Source organism: Oncorhynchus nerka, linkage group LG25, assembly GCF_034236695.1.
Source record: "Oncorhynchus nerka isolate Pitt River linkage group LG25, Oner_Uvic_2.0, whole genome shotgun sequence".
NCBI lineage: Eukaryota > Metazoa > Chordata > Actinopteri > Salmoniformes > Salmonidae > Oncorhynchus > Oncorhynchus nerka.
In genome coordinates, this window is record NC_088420.1 from 33,658,212 (window position 1) to 33,682,226 (window position 24,015).

The 24,015-nt window shown below is 41.0% G+C and overlaps 1 protein-coding gene across 1 annotated transcript in view; it reads right to left on the reverse strand.

Annotated features, from left to right (window-relative positions):
* Positions 1-3,913: 3,913 nt before the first annotated feature.
* Positions 3,914-24,015, reverse strand: part of LOC115109410 (solute carrier organic anion transporter family member 3A1-like) — a 52,637-nt gene continuing 32,535 nt past the window's right edge. Inside the window, exons 3-10 of the mRNA XM_029634264.2 lie at positions 11,864-11,962; positions 11,018-11,305; positions 9,633-9,797; positions 9,274-9,472; positions 8,763-8,898; positions 6,107-6,279; positions 5,901-5,965; positions 3,914-5,769 (exon numbers count right to left, since the gene is read on the reverse strand). Coding sequence (XP_029490124.1) covers positions 5,399-5,769; positions 5,901-5,965; positions 6,107-6,279; positions 8,763-8,898; positions 9,274-9,472; positions 9,633-9,797; positions 11,018-11,305; positions 11,864-11,962 — 1,496 coding nt within the window. The 3' untranslated portion in view covers positions 3,914-5,398. The remainder of the gene's footprint in view (positions 5,770-5,900; positions 5,966-6,106; positions 6,280-8,762; positions 8,899-9,273; positions 9,473-9,632; positions 9,798-11,017; positions 11,306-11,863; positions 11,963-24,015) is intronic.

Here is a 24,015-nt window from a genome sequence, read left to right on the forward strand (position 1 = left end):
ATTCTGTGTTTCGAATAAAACAAAAACCGGGAACAGTTAGCAACGCACAACGTCTCCCTCTCCCCACCAAAGAAATGCCTCATCCTCTCCACCCCGCATTGAGTAAATGACACAGTTGCCCTCGTCCAGACCACAGCAAGAGGGGAGAAAAATAAAATCAATAGCCCAGCCTACATATACCTCCCCCAAGGGACATAGGGAACCCCAAGTAATAATAGCAACAAAAATAAAAGTAGGCTGAAACATTAGTAGGCCTAGGTTAGGCTATACAGCCCATCCCTCTCAGTTAAAGGAAAATAAATATAAATTGGACGGCTATAATGACATTTGGGGGGTGGGTCTCTGGATATCGGCTATATGTCGTCTTACCTCCTTTAGTAATGGCATTAATCGCATTTAGTCATTGGTCTGTTTCTCATTGGCCAGGATTGTCTTTCAAAAAACGTTTTGCCTCTTCGGGAGTTTTGAAGTGTCGCAAGGCTCCTTGGTGAAGAATCCTGAGCTCGTTTGGGTATTTGAATCCCCTAAAAATGCCTCGGTCAATGGAGTATTTCTTCACTTCGTCAAATTCTCGGCACTTTCGGCGTATTCCAGCTGACAGGTCCTGGTGTAAAGCGAGTTTGGCGTTTCCCACTGTGATGGTGTTGTTTTTCGCCACCTGTAGGACTCGTTCCTTGTCGGTGAATCTCAGGAAACGTATGGCGATTGGGCGCGGTGGTTGTCTGGCTGCTGGTGGGGGCCTCAGTGCTCTGTGAGCTCTCTCGAGTTCTATGGGCCTGTCGGTGGACAGGTGGAGCCACTCGGGAAGTTTGTCTTGCAGGTAGCGGATCAGTGGCATGTTTCCCTCTTCTTTTTCGCCCAGATTGAATAGAACACAATTATTCCTTCGCCCCCTGTTTTCCAGGTCCTCTGTTTTCTCTTCCAGATGCTCGATTTTCTTTTTAGCATATGCTAGTCTTTCCATGGCATCTGTCAATAAGTTTTCCATGGATAGGATTCGCCCCTCTGCCTCGTCCAGGCACCCCGCGTTTATGGATATCTTGTTGTTGATGTCAGGCAAAGCGTTTTCCAGGATTGTCACCTTGCCCCCTATCGCACTGAGCTGAGAGTTAATGGCATCTAATTTAGTGTTTAGTTCTGTACGTTGGGATCTCAACTCAGAAAGGATGTCTTCAACAGAGTGCGAGGTTGGCATTCGTTGTGCCTCGGTGGGGAGCGGGTTCTCTTGCTCCTGGCTAATGGCGCTAGTTTTTTCTGAAGCTAGCTTCTTCTTGGAGGCTTTTTCCGTCGCTAATACTCGAGTCCGGGTAAAAATGTCACCTGTAGTGTCGCCTTTTGTAGCCGCCATGACTTTTTCTTACTCAAGCTAAATGAGTTTGAACTTGGAGTGGAGGTAAGATTAGGAATTGGAAACTACTTGTGCGGAGCTCTTAGTTCATGCGGCCATCTCGTTCAAGGGTCACGTGATCCCAGTTCTGCATTTTTTGAACGGAGCATGCTTATCTAAAATGGTGAGGAAGTTACTTTTAAAGAATGACCAGGCATCCTCAACTGACGGGATTAGGTCAATGTCCTTCCAGGATACCCGGGCCAGGTTGATTAGAAAGGCCTGCTCACAGAAGTGTTTTAGGGAGCGTTTGACAGTGATGAGGGGTGGTTGTTTGACTGCGGCTCTGTAGCGGATACAGGCAATGAGGCAGTGATCGCTGAGATCCTGGTTGAAGACAGCGGAGGTGTATTTGGAGGGCCAGTTGGTCAGGATGACGTCTATGAGGGTGCCCTTGTTTACAGATTTAGGGTGGTACCTGGTGGGTTCCTTGATGATTTGTGTGAGATTGAGGGCATCTAGCTTAGATTGTAGGACTGCCGGGGTGTTAGGCCAAAGAGTTCAATCTTGGTTTCATCAGACCAGAGAATCTTGTTTCCCATGTTCTGAGAGTCCTTTAGATGCTGCCATGTGCCTTTTGTGGCTTCCTTCTAGCATGACCAGCAGCTTCTTGGTCACCTCCCTGACCAAGGCCCTTCTCACCAGATTGCTCAGTTTGTCTTGGTGGTTCCAAATGTCTTCCATTTAAGAATGATGGAAGCCACTGTGTTCTTGGGGACCTTCAATGCTTCAGAATTGTTTTGGTACCCTTCCCCAGGTCTGTGCCTCAACACAATCCTGTCTCTGTTCTCAACGGACAATTCCTTCGACCTTATGGCATGGTTTTTGCTCTGACATGCACTGTCAAATGTAGGACCTTATATAGACAGGTGTGTGTCTTTCCAAATAATGTCCAATCAATTGAATTTACCACAGGTGGACTCCAATCAAGTTGTAGAAACATCTCAAGTTGATCAATGGAAATAGGATGCACCTGAGCTCAATTTCTATTGTCATTGCAAAGGGTCTGAATACTTATCTGTTTTTTATTTTTAATAGAGTTGAAAAAATGTCTAAAAACCTGTTTTCACTTTGTCATTATGGGGTATTGTGTGTAGATTGCTGAGGATGTTTTATTTATTTAATCTATTAAGGCTGTAACACAGAATAAGGCTGTAACACTTCGAAATGTGGAAAAAGTGGTTTCAGATTTGCAATATACAGATTAATCTAAAAATACATTAGGGCTGCAAGAAATATTTGATTCTAAGGAGAAAGACAGGAAACAGAGGGAAAGCATAATACATCCTTGATAAATCACCAATAATTGAATGCCAGTCTCAAGATGCTGCAAAATCAAACCAGGCAAATAATTTTGCTTTGTTTATCTGTACAGTATATGTGTTTGTGTGTGTGTGTATATGTGTGTGTGTGTGTGTGTGAAAGCATCATCAAACACATCCCATAATGTTACAATCTTTATTATGTTGTACGACTTCCTCTGTTATTATTTTCATTATCAAGGGCTATCAAATAAAGGCTATCAAAGAAGAACTATTAACATGCACACACTGAAATTGTGATGCCATTTTGTAGCACAATGTTTTTCTGCTTTAAAGATAGAGGCACAATACTGCACACATGGAAAACCTCCAGCTTAAACATAGAAGGATGTGAAGACTATTGTTCCTGTTTCCTCCAGCCAGAGGAGTGGAGAGTCATGTGGGCTGATAGATCCTGTCGTGTCTGTCCTACTGTTTTGCCAAACGCTCTGATGGCTACAACTAAAAAAAGATGCTATCTAGAACACAGGAGGCTGCTGAGGAGAGGGTTCATAGTAACGTCTGGAATGGAGTGGATGGAATGGTATCAAACACATGAAAAACATGCTTGGTGAGTTCGACACTATTCTATTCATAGTGTTCCAGCCATTACTATGAGCCCGCCCTCCCTAATTAAGGTGCCACTAACCTCGTGTGATCTAGAATCTAAAAGGGTTCTTTGGCTGTCCCCACAGGAGAACCCTTTGAAGAAGCATTTTTGGTTCCAGGTAGAATCCTTTTGGGTTTAACCTTTTGGAGTGTGTAGAGCGAGTGTGTAGAGTAGAGTGATGATTAGCTCTAAGCCGCCTTGCATTCTCTTCCCCTCCACCAGTGTTAACTCAGTTCATCTGCAATGGCTCAAAAGAGAATCTAAGCCATATCAATAATAACTCTAATCTACTTACCAAGCTGACCAGATGAAAGCACTGTGCAGTTGTCCATTCACATTTTCAAAAGACACTCAGCATACATCAAGTACAAAGTACCAATAGGTCATAAATATGCTCTGGGAAGCTATTTAAATATATTCTGACAAACTGAAATCAATCGCTACACCTGTATTTTAATCACTTTAGGACCTGGACATCAGAATAAAGAGGGCTGATTGCTGAGTGCTTTAGACACATATTAAATATACAGATCATTCATTTCTCTGTCTACGCATACAGTGCATGTCAGTACATACATTTTCTCTGTAATGAAATAAAGTGAAAATGACACCATGTCTGGTTTATTTTCTGAAAAATATTTTATTTCCAGAGTAAAATAAACGATATATTGCCATACAAAAAAGTGTAAGAAAAGGGACAATGCCAAAACTTTAACTGTAGAGAAAATGGAAAATAAGAAGTTAGATGTGCCATCAAGCCTTGAGGGTTTTCAAATAAATATGTCAAGGGATAACAAAATAAGAACGCCTATTACCTTGTAGGATTATCAGCCATTGCATGTAAATGACTCCAAGTACCTTTTGTGAGACTTCACATGTAGATTCTGCATGCCTAAAGCAACAAGCAGTGTTACTCTGCCCTATGAAAAGCCCTGTTTTAGTTTGCTTTGATCTTGTTCATTGTTTTGTTTCTTATTCCTTTCTGGTTATGACATTGGCTCCCATCTGATATGTGATTCCAACTAAAAATGTCTTAATAATTAAATATCAAATTATTATATTATCATCTCAGTTTAGTTAACTCTAATTAAATATTCTGAACCTCACAAGTACAAATATATAAACTTTAATATTCATGGTTTAGCTTGAAGAGATATGGTATGTCATTATAACACACACAAAAATACTTGTTGATTTTCCAATCTTTGCTTTTCCCACTATGGTCCAAAACCTATTCTTATCTAGTAATCCCTCATGTTAAAAAATATTAGGGTTTAATAAACTAGGCAAATAAAAAGCAAAGAAATGTTTACAACTTGAAGACCCTTCAGAAATGAGTCTGCAAAAAGACATACAGTATCTCTTTCACAATGATAGAAATGGATATGAATAATATAAGATAACCCATAGAAAGACAAACTGTATTCTATGTTCATAGTCAAAAACAGTGTTTCTGTTCCAGCAAGAGTACTGTTTTTGTACAATGTATGCTGACATTAACACCATTTCAGCTACCTCCTCTGAACTGCATTCTGACACTGAAAGCATACAGTAACTTCAGACTATCATCCTATATAAGCGTTCTACTTCCTCTACTATATAGAGTACATGAGAAAGTGCTCTGTTCGTTTCATCAAAGTAAAACGTAAATTACACAACACCGAATCATTTACACTTATATATTAGTTCCCTGGCGGAACGAGATGTAACACATAGTAATACTGACCGAACAGGACCTGTCATTTTCACTGACTGGATCCATGTTATACTCAAGCGAGTATGGCGCCCACAGTAGTATAATATTGACCATCTAATCAGCTATGAGCAGGACAGAACCAGACAGTAGTTGTCTTCTAATAACAATCACAACAGAGTTCACTGGCACTGGACGACATCCTCGCTGATAACACCTCTACAAACAAAATGGCCTCTATCAAAAGTTACCAATTTGGAGAAGAGAGCAGCAACAGTCTTCCAGAGCCTGAATAGGACTTCAGATAAAAAATGTTCTATCATTTAATAAATAAAGAAAGACAGAAAGACGATAATCCTTCAAGAGAATTATGAAGGTAGCAGATAGTCCTCTTGATGGTTCAGAAACTATAAAACCGACTCCATATTTTCGCACCACTCATGGTCCTCTAGGTTGTATATAAACTTTGTCCTGTTTGGGTTCTGACTCCCATCCTTCATGTTGTCCATTGTGAGACTGGAGGGGAACAGTTCGGTTGGTGTTGTATAGCCCTCGTGATTTTTTATGTATTTCTTATAGTTCTTGCGTAAACAGTACCAAGTAGTGGTGTACAGAATGAAGGCGGTGACCTTAAGACCAATGGCCAGGCTCACATACAGATGTCTGTAGGCGATATTGTCGTACAGCAGGCAGGCTCCCTTATCCCCACACTCTGTACTCCAGAAAAGGCATGTTGAGTCAATCCCAGCACCAAAGATCAGAGGAGGGGGGATGAATCCTACAGTACAGGTGCGTAGAGAAATCAATACTATAGCATCTGAAAGCTCAGTATGTTTGATTTATAAACAAAATAATGTAATAGTGCAACCTGACTAGATCAGATACAAGTCTAACAGTACTGTAACTTACCAAGTAGTCGCAGTAAGAGAAACAAAACTCCAAGAGCATATGATTTCAGCTCAGGGCTCACAGTCCTAGGAAGAAGAGACAACAGTATTTGTTACACACAGAAAAGAGAGAGCTGTCTCTGAGTAATGTAAACCTTCTCTACAGGTTGACTGGGTTCTACTGGGAAAGTTATAGCACGGTGGTAAGGTGAGTGCCAGTGGGGTTACCTGATGAGGATGATGACGGAGGGTGTTTGAGCCATGGAGCCGATCATGCAGCAGGCACAGATGACACAGAGGAAGGTGAGGAAGGCCTCCTGGCAGCCTGGACTGGGACACTTCCCTGGGACAGCTGTGGCCATCTCGCTGTCATTGGATATACATGTACACCCTGTCAGATTCTGAAGACAGGAGAATAGATGCATCTGCGTTAGTATTACTGTCTTAAATTATGTGACAAAAAGCCAGATTAACAAAGAGACAACAAAACAGTCTCCCATCTCTCTATAGGTAGGTTTTTGGGGCTTCGGTTCACTGCACATGGATAAGCATCTGACTACAGAGCAAGGTGTAACAATGAAGACCATATAGCCCAGGGATGGGCCACTTTGATAGGGGTGGGGACCACAAAAGATCTGAACTCATAAGGGACCTCAGTGGCTCACGGGTCTGTGTACCCACATCCTTCCCCACACATGCAGTCAACTGATTGTGCAACCAATCTACAGTACCAGTCAAAAGTTTGGACCCACCTACTCATTCAAGGTTTTTTTGAATTTGTATTTTTTGCAATTTTCTACATTGTGGATGTTAATCATATCAAAATATAAGTTATATTTGAGATTCTTCAAATTAGCCACTCTTTCCCTTGATGACAGCTTTGCACACGCTTGTCATTCGCTCAACCAGCTTCATGAGGTAGTCACCTGGAATGTATTTCAATTAACAAGTGTGCCTCGATAAAGTTTATTTGTGGAATTTCTTTCCCTCCTAATGCGTTTGAGCCAATCAGTTGTGTTGTGACAAGGTAAGGGTGGTGTACAGAAGATAGCCCTATTTGGTAAATTACCAAGTCCATATCATGGAAATAAAAGCTCAAATAAGCAAAGAGAAACGACAGTCCATCATTACTTTGAGACATGAAGGTCAGTCAATTTTAAACATTTCAAGAACTTTGAAAGTTTCTTCAAGTGCAGTCGCAAAAAAGATCAAGCATTATGATGAAACTTGCTCTCATAAGGACCGCCACAGGAAAAGAAGACCCAGAGTTACCTCTGTTGCAGAGGATACCTTCATTAGAGTTAACTGCACTTCAGATTGCAGCCCAAATAAATGCTTTACAGAGTTCAAGTAACAGACACATCTCAACGTCAACTGTTCAGAGGAGACTGCGTGAATAAGGCTTTCATGGTCAAATTGCTGCATAGAAACCACTACTAAAGGACACCAATAATAAGAAGAGACTTGCTTGGGCCAAGAAACACGAGCAATGGACATTAGACCGGCGGAAATCTATGCTTTGGTCGGATGAGTCCAAATTTTAGAACCGCTGTGTCTTTTTGAGATGCAGAGTAGGTGAACGGATTATCTCTGCATGTGTGGTTCCCACCGAGAAGCATGGAGGAGGAGGTGTGATGGTGTGTGTGTGCTTTGCTGGTGACACTGTCTGTGATTTATTTACATTTCAAGGCACACTTAACCAGCATGGCTACCAAGCATTCTGCAGTAATATGCCATTCCATCTGGTTTGCGCTTAGTGGGACTATCATTTGTTTTTCAACAGGAAAATTACCAACACACCTCCAGGCTGTGTAAGGGCTATTTGACCAAGAAGGAGAGTGATGGAGTGCTCCATCAGAAGACCTGGCCTCCACAATCACCAGACCTCAACCCAATTGAGATGGTTTGGGATGAGTTGGACCGCAGAGTGAAGGAAAAGCAGTCAACAAGTGCTCAGCATATGTGGGAACTCCTTGAAGACTGTTGGAAACGCATTCCAAGAGAAGCTGGTTGAGAGAATGCCAAGAGTGTGCAAAACTGTCATCAAGGCAAAGGGTGGCTATTTGAAGAATCTCACATATAAAATATATTTAGATTTGTTGAACACTTTTTTTGTTACATGATTCCATATGTGTTATTTCATAGTTTTGATGTCTTCACTATTATTCTACAATGTAGAAAATAGTAAAATAAAGTGTGTCTAAACTTTTGACTGGTACTGTATTTGTGCAGATAAACTACTTAACTCTCTTACCTAAATGCATTATACCAGTAGCCAGGGTTAGCCCTAGCCTTTTGGGTGCACTAAGCAAGATTTGGTTGGCCAATTGTTTAGTGTTTGTAAGTAAATTTACTGCAATTTTGCCATGAGGCATAGAAACAGTGTTGCAGTTGTATGCATTTTGTCATGGGGTGGAGAGAAATTGGGCAATTTTACACCAAAATCTCATGCAATTCTACTGATTTTGACATGGGGCAGAGATAATTTTCCTTCAGCTTTGTAGCTAATTTCCTCCAATTGTATCCATTTTACCATGAAGTGGAGACATGTTTGCAGTTTTAAAGCTAATCTCCTGCAACTCTACACATTTTGCCATGACTTATGCCATGTTAATATGATATCTGAGTGAGAGTGACTAACAAAATCAATAGGGCCCGGTCGGTGTTTGGTCATAATGACTACAGGTTTAGATAACTGGCAAGACTAACTTACCGATCTAAAAATGGTTAGCTAACATGGCTAATTGAGTGACTGTCCGTGACTGACATAACAAGAGAAAAACTACTGATGCACAATCACATTTCTAAATCACACCTTGTGTATTCTATTATTCAAACGCTCAGATGAGGGTGAAAGCCTTCCAGGGTAGATGCCTGTACTTACTGTTGTAGTGCAGCCTGCGAAGCAGGAGGACAGGTAGGTGACTCCGTTGGAGCCGCATACTGGGCTGACTGATGAGGTGTAGCAGTTACAGTTACTCATGCAGGGGACCTCTGGCTTCTCGCCCACCCGCAGTGTCCTGGAGAGCGCGAGAGCGAAAGAGATAGAGAAAGCTGTTTAGACTATGCTGTGTACATATCAGAAAGGAATAAAAAGCACATAAATGTTTCTGAAAGTTTCTGTAGCTACTATGTATCTAATTGAGCATGTTTTAAATGGTGGAAATCACATTTCTGTGGAACTAGACAGTATAAGCTACTATCTCAGCTATTATCTCAGAAATCAGTGAAAGCGCTATTTCCAAACAGATTTTAAGTAACTTGTATATTGACTAATGTTTCTGTAGTCAGTGTGTGGCTGACCTTGTTCCTACTTTCATCAAACCCCCTTCCCCCAAGAGAAGCACTGCTATTACATATGCTAAACCAGTGGTGTAGGTACAGGCTGTTCTTACTCGTTGCCATAGGCGACGGTCACCCCAGCGACAGGCCCTGTGTCACAGCCAAGGAAGAGGAAGGAGACGTAGCAGGCGGTGGAGATCAGGTTGACCAGCATGGCCATGCGAATGGCCCCCAGCGCTGAGAGGTTCAGCTTTTTGACCAGAAGCCCCCCCAGGAATATCCCCAGACAAGCACAGGGGATGGCAGTCATTCCTGAAGAGAGTTAATACCGCCATATGTTAACCTTATCACCTTCTCATATACTGTACTGATGCTTCTCACTGTACTGCTCCCTGTGTACTGTGTTGCACCAGGGGGTCTGTGGCTGTGTGTATTTGTGTGTGTCATGCATGTGCTTGCCACTGGCCCTAACCTAGTAGTTGATTAGCTGAGGAGGTGGTGAGGTTAAACTGCTGCTCCAAGTACTTCCCCAGGAAGGCAGCGAAGCCAGCCACCACACCGATCTCCATACAGGCTGCCAGCGTGATGCAAGTGAACACCGGGTTTGACAGAAGGTGCTTGGTAACCTTAGGGATCACTGAGAAGAGAAGATGAAGAGATCCTTAATTTCAAAGTGCCACATGGACACAGACAACTGCTAACAAGTCTAACTATCGTTTGCTATTTCTGATATATTTTTGAAAACTGGATTTAACTGGAGTAAGGGTAATATCAAAATCTGAAAACATTTTGTAATCTCATGTAGAATGTATATTTCTCTTTCTTCATATTTAGTAAAAAGCTAAATAGTATCTGTGGAAGCAGAGGATTTAATTCCCTTTATTTTCTCATAACAGACAGCATAAATCATACACTACCTCTGGCTTACCAGAGAATAGTCTATACCAGGGCTCTCCAACCCTGTTCCCAGAGAGCTACCCTCCTGTGGATTTTCGCTCCAACCCCAGTTGTAACTAACCTGATTCAGCTTGTCAACTGGCTAATTATTAGAATCATGTGGGCTAGATTACGATTGGAGTGAAAACCTACAGGACAGTAGCTCTCCAGGAACAGGGTTGAGAGCCCTGGTCTACACTTTACAAAACAGCATCTGAAACTTGGTTTAAAAAAAAATCTTTATTGCGGTTTTGAGAAAAAACATACATGCGGTAAAGAGGTCAATGAAACGCAGACTATGGGGGAAAGCCCAAGGACACCATCATTGGCAGGCATTAAAAAAATCAACATTAGTAAAATCCGTAATGATTTATGTGTTCTAACAAGCCCACAATGTGGTTATTAAAATCGGATTTTAATATGTATTGCTTTTTTTGCTGCATAATATTTACAAGTTGTCCTTTTTCAGGATTATAAAAAAGACTGCTAAATGCTAACTTATGTTCCTTTAAGCTGGTAGACTGGCTAGCCATATAGAATCGGTGGTGCTAGTTGAAGCTGTTTTTACGTGTAATGTAGTTGATTGGTGACACCCATACAAGCATATACGGTACTCAGATTTGTACCCCAACATTGATGGGGTAAATGTTCCCATTTAGTGTCTACTCTCTTGCACAGGTGTTAAATTAATATATAGTTTGTGGGGACTACATTATGTTTATTTGGTCTTACACTGAATTCTCCACCATTGACATGAGTATTGTATGGAACTATGTGTGGGCACATAATAGCCAAACAAATCATGGTGGGATAGAGATGGAGAATAAGTGACGCGATACGGTATAAACGATAGCATAACAATTGTTCATTTAACTGCACAAATACTACATGTACTATAAAGGGACAGAAAACAATTCTCACCTCTGAGCTGCTGAAAGCAGGTGGGACCATTGATGGGCTCATGGTTGTTGCGTCCCACCCCGTTGCTGGACTTGGGCATCTCATTATAGTCCAGGGGCAGAGAGGAAGAGGGGAGCATGGCCTGCTCACTCTCCCCTCCACCGTCCCTGTCCTTCTCTCGGTCTGACAGGGTTTGGGGAAAGCCAAACATGAAGAGGGATGAGAAGAAGAGTAAGGCACCACACAGGAGGAAGCCCCCCCACCAGGCTCCGATCCACCGAGGGTCATCAGAGGTAATGTCCAGCTTACCTGTGGAGGGACAGAAAAAAACACATACAAGCATTGTTAACATCAAACACATATTTCAGTGATTTCCCCATAATTAATTTACAGATTAATGTTATTTTGGTCAACCTTGAATAGCACACTACTTAGTTCTAATTATTTGGTATTTTATTAGGATCCCCATTAGCTGTTGCAAAAGCAGCAGCTACTCTTCCTGAGGTCCACACAAAACATGAAACATAATACAGAATAACATAATACAGAATGTCAATAGACAAGAACAGCTCAAGGACAGAACTAAATACTTTTTTTTAAAGGCACACGTAACCTACATATCAATACATACACACAATATCTAGGTCAAATAGAGGAGAGGCGTTGTGCTGTGAGGTGTTGCTTTATCTGTTTTTTAAAAACCAGGTTTGCTGTTTATTTGAGCAATATGAGATGGAAGGAAGTTCCATGCATTGCTAGTTCATTTAACTTCTTAATGAATGCAGTTTTGTATAGCCTGTGCTCTGTTTGTGTTTTTTCCACAGTATTGGTGTGAGGTGAGGATGGTTGTATTTCCCAGTGACTTACTTGTGTCGATGAAGACAAAGTCCACATAGAACTTGGTGCAGAGGGACCCCAGGAGGAAACCACAGGCAGGTCCAAACACCAGAGTAGAAAAGACGATCCCTGGGATGACATGGAGAGATTAGTTCAGTAGACAACACAGGTATGAACAAGTTATCACCAGTTCCTGGGTGAAATATAACAATTCTTAATTTAACCACAAGGTGTCGCACCTTGTTCACTAATCCACAGCCTTTTCCAGAGGGCAGCATGAGGCAAGCTCAGAGGGGATTTTTTTTAATGTTATGCAAATAATTATGCAAAACAAATGTATCAGCTTTAAGGAAGCTGAATTGAACTACACTTAAATATGTGTATCAGCTCTGATCCTAACTAGCCAGATCTTGACAATCATCATCACTGATGATGCCATACAATAAGGAGAGAAATATATACTTGCGCTAGCTACATACATCATGAAAAAGATTCAGTTGACCTACTAAAATAAACCTACTCCAAAAAAGCTTGAGTCTAACAGTGTGGCCAGCTGGAGCAACACTGTGTGACCACAAATCCTCATTAAAGTGCTGATTGTCAGAGGGTGAGAGCCTGGCACAGGGAGTCAGACAGACAGGGGAAGACAAAGGGCCAGAGCTCATGAGGACCTGGGGGGCTCTATTTGGCCTCCAAATATCCTGTTTCACCTTTCAACACATCTCATTTAGTGTAAATTGATCTATTCAAAGTGGAACATAAAAACACATTTGAATGTGTTAGTGAGCCAGTGCTATACAGGGCAATGGATAATATGGATAACTTGGGTACGAGCAGAAGGATGCTCTTGGACCAACTGATACTCGCCAGAGCCTCCTGCTGATCCCCCTCAGTCCTGCTCTGGCTTAGGCTCAGGCACAGGCCAGTTGGGTCTTGTGCTGGGGAGGCTCAAAGCCCATGGTCATGTCATTCCTGAAATAAAATCCTGCTTAGCATAATACTGAGCTTTGGCAGACGCTGTTTGAAATGCCTGACGGACAGACAGACAATGGGAGGTGGGTAGACAGGCAGCACTTCAACTAACACAAGTCGATTCACAGCCCAAAAACCATAGATACTGTAAATGTCAGAAGATAGAAGTGTGGTTCGTTCATTTTCATCAGGTCTGTACAAGATACAGTATGTTTGCAGAGTGTGTTTCACCTTTCCCACTAATGCATGGTAGTAGTCACATTAAAAACTTTTATTGTTACAAATAATACAATTAAATATTTACTAATAATAAGTTACAGATAGTAAGAAGTCTTTTAATCCCAACATTTTTAATATGCATAATGGGTTTAAGCCCTAAAATGTTTCAATCGAGCAATGTGTTTCCTGGAATTAAATTAGAAAATGTGCAAACAAAAAACAAATGTTCTTGATTATCACAAATCAATCCTCTCTAGCAAGTACTGAAAACACTTAAGCAGCGGGTGTGGCATTAGGCCCGAGCTGGTTGACTAATTAGGGTGATTCAGAGATACTCAAAAGCAGTAGCACTCCTTGCTATCCCAGCTCCCTTTGCAGTTGTGCTCCATCAAAGTGAGGTGGTGGAGGTAGGGAGCGGGAGACCCATTAAGTTGAACCTGACATTAGCCCGTGCTGGCTCTGGGTCGGCCTTAGCACTGCTGCCGATAGGAACCACAGCTACAGTCAGCATGACAGATGTTACGCATACACCTCAAGCAGCCAATGAATGAGTCAGTTTCATCATTCACTTAATTACATTGGCTCAGGTCAAAGTTGTATATAATGTACATCCCTGTGAACACTGACAATGAGTCCCTGCTTCCTGACCACACCACCATACTGCCCACCTATTCATTATATCCCACAGGCTATGTTTTACTTTTCTGCTTATAAGGTTATACTCTCAATAAATGACTATGTTTATCTTACGCAAGGCAATGCACAGCAATAAAGTACTGCACCCTGTTCCTGTCATAACACAGGACAAATCAGGTGACTTTTTCTGGATAAAGAGAGGGGAGTCTAGAGTGTTCGCTTTACGGTTGTCAAGCTGGAACAAAAATATATTGCTTCTTCCTGAGACCTAAGGCAAACCCTGGTTGTCTGGAAGGTTGGCGGTAAAGGCCAACTTGGTCTGTTGGTTGAAGGCAAATATAGATGCAGCACACTTGGCAAAAACTGGATGAATCAACATTGTTTCCTTTTCAACCCAAAAGATCTATGTGATGACATTGAATCAACGTGGAAAACTGGATTTGCAAAACGTCATCAACATATGGGAATTTTGTGTTTTTTTCACCCAACTTTGAACCTAAATCTTATGACATGGTGACATTTTTAGTTGATTTCACGTTGAATTCACGCTAGTTGACAACTCAACCAAATGTAAATGAAAACTAGACATTGAACTGACGTCTGTGCATAGTGGGAGCTACTGTATGTATGTATCCTTAAAACACTATTGTACAGCAGGATCATTTTCCTGTTCCAGAGTGACTATATCACTAAGTCAATCGTACAACATGTATCACACATAGGCCTAGATTACTCTACGATCAATCACTTTGGCTCTAGTCTAGTACAGTATGTTGTCTATTTCTCCAACCAGCTGTAACAACAACTGCTGATCTGAAGCCATCTCTTACTGGGATTGGATAGCCTACAAGTCAAATCCAGTGAAACAGTAATTTATGCACCAAATCATTACTGGTAGCTTCACCATGGTGTTCTACAGTAAGTGGATGTCTTAAAAAATACTACATGGAACAAACTATGCTCAAAATAGTACATTTTTGTTGTACATTTTTTATAATAACAGGAGAGTTAGCACAGTAAGCAGATATACTAATGAAATTGTTTATGCAGTCAGACAGACTTTTTTAGGATAAAAAATTCAAATGAATGCTGTGCATGTGCTGTTTCAAGCGTTTCCTTAAAAACAGAGAATGTTGTCTCATAGCAACAACACCATCATTGCTCTCACCACAGAAAACCTCATAGAGGAAACTGAGTTAGGGAAATCACCTTCCAGGGGATGACGGTTAGACCACAACCACTCACAGGCTAAAAGTTTCCATCAAACTCTCCGCCTCTGAGTGCTTACAGAAACACAGTACAGTCACCTTGGTAATCACACTCAACTATCCTACATCTGGTGCACAGTACAGTCACCTTGGTAATCACACTCAACTATCCTACATCTGGTGCACAGTACATGTCATGAACCTAACATATTTCAACCTATCAAGGACCACGCGTTCTGTGCATCTGACAGTTTTAATACCTTGTATTGAGAAGATGTTATTGTCATCCTGCTGGTTTAACCGTTCCAGATGAGGGAAATAGCAGTGAGCAGAAGATATTCTTAGTACTGTATCTGGGACTCCAAGGGAGTCTTATCTGGAAGACATGAGATGGCCAGATACTCAGGTCTAGGAGAGGTTTTATTTTTTTGACCTGTCAGAAAAAAATCTCTGAGGATGAGCAAAAACACGCCCTGTTCCTCTCTCCATGCAAGAAGGTGCACCACATGAGCCTACTCCTCTGCAACAGAGGACATGCAGGCAGCCCCCATCTACTTCTCTTTCTCAGGGCTTTATTCAAAGGGCTTTATTGGCATGGGAAACATATGTCTAAAAATTGCCAAAGCAAGTGAAATAGATCATTAAAAAAAAGTTAAATAAACAATCAAAAATAAACAGTAAATATTACGCTCACAAAAGTTCCAACGGAATAGAGAGATTTCAAATGTAATAGTATGGCTATATACAGGTTTAAGAGAGGTGGAAACTTTTAGCCTGTGAGTAGTTGTAGACTCACCCTAACCGTCATCTCCTGGAAGGTGATTTCACTAACTGAGTTTCCTCTATGAGGTTTCCTGTGGTGAAAGCAAGGATGGTGTTGTTGCTATGAGGAGACAACACTCGCTGTTTCTAAGGAAACACTTGAAACAGTGCCTGCACAGTATTCATTTGATGCACAACAGGCCAGTTAGCATGTATAACAAGATGCTACAGTTTCTCCTAAAAAAGTCTGTCTGACTGCATAAACAATTTCATTGGTATATCTGCTTACTGTGCTAACTCTCCTGTTATTATAAAAATGTTACAACTCAGGTTCTATTTTGAGCATAGTTTGTTCCATGTAGTATTTTTTAAGACATCTACTTACTGTAGAACACCATGGTGAAGCTACCAGTAATGATTTGGTGCATAAATTACTGTTTCACTGGATTTGACTTGTAGGCTATCCAATCCCAGTAAGAGATGGCTTCAGATCAGCAGTTGTTGTTACAGCTGGTTGGAGAAATAGACAACATACTGTACTAGACTAGAGCCAAAGTGATTGATCGTAGAGTAATCTAGGAGGCCTATATGTGATACATGTTGTACTATTGACTTAGTGATATAGTCTCTTTCTCTCTCTACGTGAAAAGTAAGTGTTCCTTTCCCCCGTTCCTGACGTCAAGTGAATAGGCCTCATTTCTACCTATTACATTTCTCTATCTCTCGCTCTCTTTGTCTTTCTTGCTTTTGCCCAGAGTTCTGAGGACTACCGGTTGAACTCTGTGGGATGATGAATGTGGTGTGGCCATATGGAGAGGTGTGATTTTGCATGGTTTATTTAGGAGATACCCCACTAGGCCACTGACAAGCTTGTAAAGGTGTAAGCATGCTTCAGTTCGGCTGGCACCTAGCCGAACCGAACGAATGTGCTCACCTACTCCCTTAAAAGACCTTTGCTTGAAAAATTAGAAACAAATGGTAATAGTACCGTTTGTCCATTTTGAGACGCCGTAGCCGGTATACACTTCGTCAAAATAGTCAGAATTAATGTAAAATAACTCAAGAAATCTGTCATTAATTTAGTTGCACAATTTGACATCTAACTAAGATGTTTGGTGCAGTATTTCTTAATGACATTTTTTGCATGAAAACGAGTCGTCTCTCACTGAACGACAACAAAGACTTTATTGAACAATCACTACTGAGCCCGAACAGCCAAAATATCCCTCACCAAAGTCCAAAACAAACTAAAAATTCACAAAATGTTGTCTTAATATATGCACGATGTCACGTCTACTCCCGCTCCCCCTCTCTGGTGCTCGTTGTCGCCAGTTTACTCATTATTACGCACACCTGTCACCATCGTTACGCGCACCTGTGCCTCATGACACTCACCTAAATCCATCACCTTCCTGATTACCTCCCCTATATCTGTCATTCCCTTTGGTTCTTTCCTCAGGCGTTATTGTTTCTGTTGATCTCTTTCATGTCTGTACGCTACTCGTGTTTCTTGTTTTGTTCCATGTTCATTTATTTATTAAATTCACTCCCTGTAATTCACTCCCTGAACTGTTTCGGCTGGGAAGCATGCGGATGTCTTTACATTTAGCATGGCCTCTGGTTATTCCCACCCATCTTGTGGGTGAAGCAGCTCAAATGTTTACAAACTTCAAGTCTTTCCACTAGATCTGAGCATTGATAGATGAATGTGATAGAAAGCATTTTACTCTGCATGGGGAGGTTACAGTACAAGCAATTGAGAATGAAAATCAGAAACACTTTAAACTAGAAAAAGAATTCCATTGATTTCATGAAAGCAGTTAAGACAAAACTGCTATATAATACTATGCTAGGGAACTAATGGGCATTTTTGTTTAATGAAATAGATCTTAATTAAGGCCATGATCAGAGCCAAATGGGCTTGTTTGTAAACGTCCATAGTATTTCCCTTAATTGCGTCTGAAATCCCCTTTGGAACAAGTACAAAACAAATACATTTCTTCTTGTTGTATTTTGTTCAAGAATGTATGTATCCCGTGAATTACTCTTGGTAAAGCATGGGTAGGCAACTACATTTTTGTCAGAGTGGATGGTCCGGGGTGCCCGGAACATAATTATAATAATTTGTACACTGCAAATTGACCACAACTAAGCCCATAAGTATTTGAAAATAATAATTTTATACCTTGATTACATTGAGACATGATCACAGATGTCTTTTTATTTTATTTGTGGGAATATTTGGGAACAGATTTCCTAAACAACCTTATACATTTAAAAAAATTTTTTTTTACAGTTGTTTACAGATGAAACTGATATTGTTGCATCAGCTAGTCTCCCGTTTCATATGCGCTATTGCAGCTACGAGATTCACAGGCACAGGAAATCGTTCTTTTGTCTGGATAGGACAGAAAATGTGACGTGCCGCTCACTATTCAAAGAGACGATTCCCTGCGTTCGTGAACCTCACAGCTGCGCTTGCAAGAATAGTGCATATGAGTCGGGACAACCTACGCTTTTAGGGAATCTAAAGCAATTGATGTTGGGACGTTCACAGAGGGCGCTGTACACAGAAATATCCGTCGCAACCGGTCCAGAACCACTCAAAGTCTCCTATATAGGGAACTTAACATCTATGTTAAAACATAATGCAGGTCACAAAGAGACAGTGAAAAGCCTTGCAGTGAGCAGCCTTGCACAGCCTTGCAGTGAGCAGCCTTGCACAGCCTTGCAGTGAGCAGCCTTGCACAGCCTTGCAGTGTGCAGCCCTGCACAGCCTTGCAGTGAGCAGCCTTGCACAGCCTTGCAGTGAGCAGCCTTGCACAGCCTTGCAGTGAGCAGCCTTGCAGTGAATTGCCTTGCACAGCCTTGCAGTGAGCAGCCTTGCAACGGCTCATAATAATGTCTGGAATTTAGTGAATGGAATAGTATCAAACACATGGACACCATGTGTTTGATGTGTTCAATACCATTCCATTAATTCTGTTCCAGTCATTACTATGAGCCCATCCTCACCAATTAAGGTGCCACTGCCGCCTGTGCTCCAGAGCCAAATGAAACCTCTTGAGACAAACATTTCAAAGCTATGCAACCATAAAACACATAAGCCTACACACTAGAGGTCTTCACAGGTGATCCGGAAAGGACCTGTGGCTTTCCCACCCGAATCAATATGCATGAATTATTTTTTTTAAATTAAAGAGACCCATTCTGAATAGACCCAAGGACAGTAGGACCCGTTCCGAAAAGGCCCAAGGAAAACAGAACCAAATAGTCAGTGCTGGTTCAGATCCGAGAGACCCGTTCAGATCCGAGAGTAGAAAGAGAGAGAAAAAGAAACCTAAGATTGGGCGCTGCCAGCACGATCAATAAACAAGTGATATTGGCCAAATGATCCACAGTTATGTGTCCTTAAAAACGGACTATAGCAAATTACAAAAAAACAATGAATTATGTTTCGATGTGTAGCAAATTCAAAACTGTATAGCCTATTGTTTTATAGCCTATTGTTTTTAAAACATTAATTGTCCACCTCACGGTTCAGCTGTCAGAGATTTGAGCGCTAAATGCATCAGGGCATTGCATGCATATAGGCCTAGGCATCCACTGTATGATATGAATATTTAACAAATAAATATAAAGGAAGGGAAGCTTAGGCCTAGCCCTGGAGAGACCGAGAGAAAGATAGAGATATGCCGGCTCCATGTTCCCGACACCGACATGCATTTCTTTATACTTATCTACTGCATAGACATACAGTTGAAGTCGGAAGTTTACATACACCTTAGCCAAATACATTTAAACTCAGTTTTTCACAATTCCTGACATTTAATCCTAGTAAAAATTCCCTGTCTTAGGTCTGTTAGGATCACAAATGTGTTTTAAGAATTTGAAATGTCCCAATAATAGTAGAGAGAATTATTTATTTCAGCTTTTATTTCTTTCATCACATTCCTAGTGGGTCAGAAGTTTACATACACTCAATTAGTATTTGGTAGCATTGCCTTTAAATTGTTTAACTTGGGTCACACGTTTCGGGTAGCCGTAAACAAGCTACCCATAATAATTTGGGTGAATGTTGGCCCATTCCTCATGACAGAGCTGGTGTAACTGAGTCAGGTTTGTAGGCCTCCATGGTCCTACACGCTCTTTCAGTTCTGCCCACACATTTTCTATGGGATTGATGTCAGGGCTTTGCGATGGCCACTCCAATACCGTGACTTTGTTGTCCTTAAGCATTTTGCCACAACTTTGGAAGTATGCTTGGGGTCATTGTCCATTTGGAAGACCCATTTGCGAACAAGCTTTAACTTCCTGGCTGATGTCTAGAGATGTTGCATCAATATATCAACATAATTATCCCGCCTCATGATGCCATCTATTTTGTGAAGTGCACCAGTCCCTCATGCAGCAAAGCACCCCCACAACATGATGCTGCCACCCCTGTGGTTCACGGTTGGGATGGTGTTCTTCAGCTTGCAAGCATCCCCCTTTTTCCTTCGAACATAACGATGGTCATTATGGCCAAACAGTTCTATTTTTGTTTCAGCAGACCAGAGGACATTTCTCCAAAAAGTACGATCTTTGTCCCCATGTGCAGTTGCAAACTGTAGTCTGGCTTTTTTATGGCAGGTTTGGAGCAATTACTCCCAAGGATGAACCAGACTCGTGGAGGTCTACAATTTTTAAACTGAGGTCTTGGCTGATTTCCTTTGATTTTCCCATGATGTCAAGCAAAGAGGCACTGAGTTTGAAGGCCACAGGTAAATACAGCCACAGGTACACCTCCAATTGACTCAACTTATGTCAACTTATGTCATTTAGCCTATCAGATGACATGACATAATGTTCCAAGCTGTTTAAAGGCACAGTCAACTTAGTGCATGTAAAGTTAACTAATCTGTCTGTAAACAATTGTAGGAAAAAATACTTGTGTCACGCACAAAGTTGATGTCTTAACAAACTTGCCAAAACTATAGTTTATTAACTAGAAGTTTGTGTAGTGGTTGAAAACAAGTTTTAATGACTCCAACCTAAGTGTATGTAAACGTCCGACTTCAACTGTATGTGTACAGAACGAGGCTAATTTGTTAATTTTCGATCAGAATATTTTTATAAACATAATAATTATATTTCAAGATTAAAGGAGTAACTCTGGTATGCCTAAAACATTCTTATTCACATCAAGTTCAACTGTCAGAGCCCTGGTGTGCACGGCCGTCATTGGCCTGCAGTAGCTAAGCCTAATAATAGCCATACAACACCAAACCTTCACAAAAGTTTCCTAACTTTATTAGGGTAATATCAAAAGTAAGTCAAGTCATTGTATATAGGGAACATTCAAGCAGGTTATTATATTGCAGCATTAAATTAAACTTTTGGATCTAACCCTTCTGTACTTTCTTTTCATGGTTTGAGTTGTATTAGCCCTATAGTATGCCTACTGGTAATTCTATTATATTGCGGCAAACACACCATTACAGATGGAACTTAATTTGGCCAATGAAAATGGCTCAACAGAATTAAACAAAACACGTGTTGCATATTTAAGAACTGGTTTAAATCATCACAAAAGTTTTGAACAGGCTCATATTGAATCAATTACCAACAAAGGCAAGTGCTTACCGTAGGCCATCCCAACAAATGACAACAATAGGCTAATGCCATTTATTTTACAACAGGCCTACTTGTAACCTGTCTTAAGCTAAATACGGAGCAAATAATGTAAAAGACAGTTCAAACATAAACTAGCCAACGAAAATGTCTTAACACAATGAAACAAAACACTTCTAGCATATTTAAAGGATTTTTAAAAATTCTTAAACAGCCCTATAATAATAAAAATAATGATACACAATAATAGTAATGATAAAACAAAAAATACAAAAATAACTAAATTAAAGTTAGAAAATTGCATCAAACCTGAATAGTGTGTTGCACACATGCAGTCCAGCTTTGTCCACTACAATATTAAAACCCCTTGTCAGCTTCTTTTGACTCTCCTCTTTCTCCTCGAACTTTACCTATACTTCAATGAAAAAGGCCCCATATTCGCAATCAACAGTAGCCTAGGCCAAGGCTCCTTCACTCGCTGTCTCTCTCTCTCCTCACCAGCAGGAGCAAGTGAGGTTAGCAGCCAGAACCAGTTTTAGCTGGAGACAGGGGCTTGCAAAAGTATTCACCCCTTGGCATTTTTCCTATTTTGTTGCCTTACAACCTGGAATTAAAATTGATTTTTTGTGGGTTTGTATCATTTGATTTACACAACATGCCTACCACTTTGAAGATGCAAATTATTTTTATTGTGAAACAAACAACAAATAAGACAAAAAAATTGAAAACTTGAGCGTGCATAACTATTCACCCCCCCAAAGCCAATACTTTGTAGAGCCACCTTTTCAGCAATTACAGCTGCAAGTCTCATGGGGTATGGCTCTATAAGCTTGGCACATCTAGCCACTGGGATTTTTGCCCATTCTTCAAGGCACACAGGTAGGCTAGTGGTTAGCACTTTGGGCCAGTAACTAAAAGGTTGCTAGATTGAATCCCCGAGCTGACAAGGTAAAAAAGCTGTTGTTCTGCCCCTGAACAAGAGAGTTAACCCACTGCTCCTAGGCTGTCATTGTAAATAAGAATTTGTTCTTAACTGAATTGCCTAGTTAAATAAAAGTTAAATAAAAAATAAAAAAACTGCTCCAGCTCCTTCAAGTTGGATGGGTTCTGCTGGTGTACAGTAATCTTTAAGTCATACCACAGATTCTCAATTGGATTGAGGTCTGGGCTTTGACTAGGCCATTCCAAGACATTTAAAATGTTTCCTCTTAAACCACTCGAGTGTTGCTTTAGCAGTATGCTTAGGGTCATTGTCCTGCTGGAAGGTGAACCTCCGTCCCAGTCCCAAATCTATGAAAGACTGAAACAAGTTTCTCTGTATTTAGCGCTATCCATCAATCCTTCAATTCTGACCAGTTTCCCAGTCCCAGCCGATGAAAAACATCGATGGTGTTCTCGGGGGGATGTTGGGTTTGTGCCAGACATAGCGTTTTCCTTGATGGCCAAGAAGCTCAATTTTAGTCTCATCTGACAAGAGTACCTTCTTCCATATGTTTGGGGAGTCTCCCACATGTTGTTTGCTTATTTTTTTCTTTAAGCAATGGCTTTTTTTTCTGTCCACTCTTCTGTAAAGCCCAGCTCTGTGAAGTGTACGGCTTAACTTGGTCCTATGACAGATACTACAATCTCTGCTGTGGAGATTTGCAGCTCCTTCAGGGTAATCTTTGTTCTCTTTGTTGCCTCTCTGATTAATGCCCTCCTTGCCAGGTCCGTGAGTTTTGGTGGGTGGCCCTCTCTTGGCAGGTTTGTTGTGGTGCCATATTCTTTCCATTTTTTAATAATGGATTTAATGGTGCTCCGTGGGATGTTCAAAGTTTCTCAATTTGTTTTTATAACCCAACCCTGATCTGTACTTCTCCACAACGTTGTCCCTGACCTGTTTGGAGAGCTCATTGGTCTTCATGGTGCCTCTTGCTTGGTGGTGCCCCTTGCTTTGTGGTGTTGCAGACTCTGGGGCCTTTCAGAACAGGTGTAGATATACTGAGATCAAGTAACACTTAGATTGCACACAGGTGGACTTTATTTAACTAATTATGTGACTTCTGAAGGTAATTGGTTGCACCAGAACTTATTTAGGGACTTCATAGCAAAGGGGGTGAATACATATGCACACACCACTTTTCCGTTTTTTATTTTGTATAATTTTTTGAAACAAGTCATTTTTTTCTTTTCACTTCACCAATTTGGACTATGTCCATTACATTAAATCCAAATAAAAATCTATTTAAATTACAGGTTGTAATGCAACAAAATAAGAAGAACGCCAAGGGGGATGAATACTTTTGCAAGGCACTGTAAACTATATGTTTTATTGAGTTGCAATTGGCTGACACATATAGCAAGCTCGCGCAGTTCTCATCACCTCAGACAAATTAAATTAACAGAGGACGGGTCCAATCGGGTCCAGGAAGTAACTCAATTGTAATTGCACATACCCAAGACCTGTGGCAATTATATCAGACCCAACCCAGATCTGAGACAAAAGTCTGGGTCGGATCTCTGAATTTCGGGTCTGTTGGACCCATGAAGACCTCTACTACACACAAGCACTCCCCATGCCACAAATAAAAACAGAAATACTGTATTTACATAAGTATTCAGACCCTTTGCTATGGGACTTGGAATTGAGCTCAGGAAAATCCTGTTTCCATTGATCATCCTTGAGATGTTTCTACAACTTGATTGGAGTCCACCTGTGGTAAATTCAATTGTTTGGACATGATTTGGAAAGCCACACACCTGTCTATGTATCTATGTAAGGTCCCACAGTTC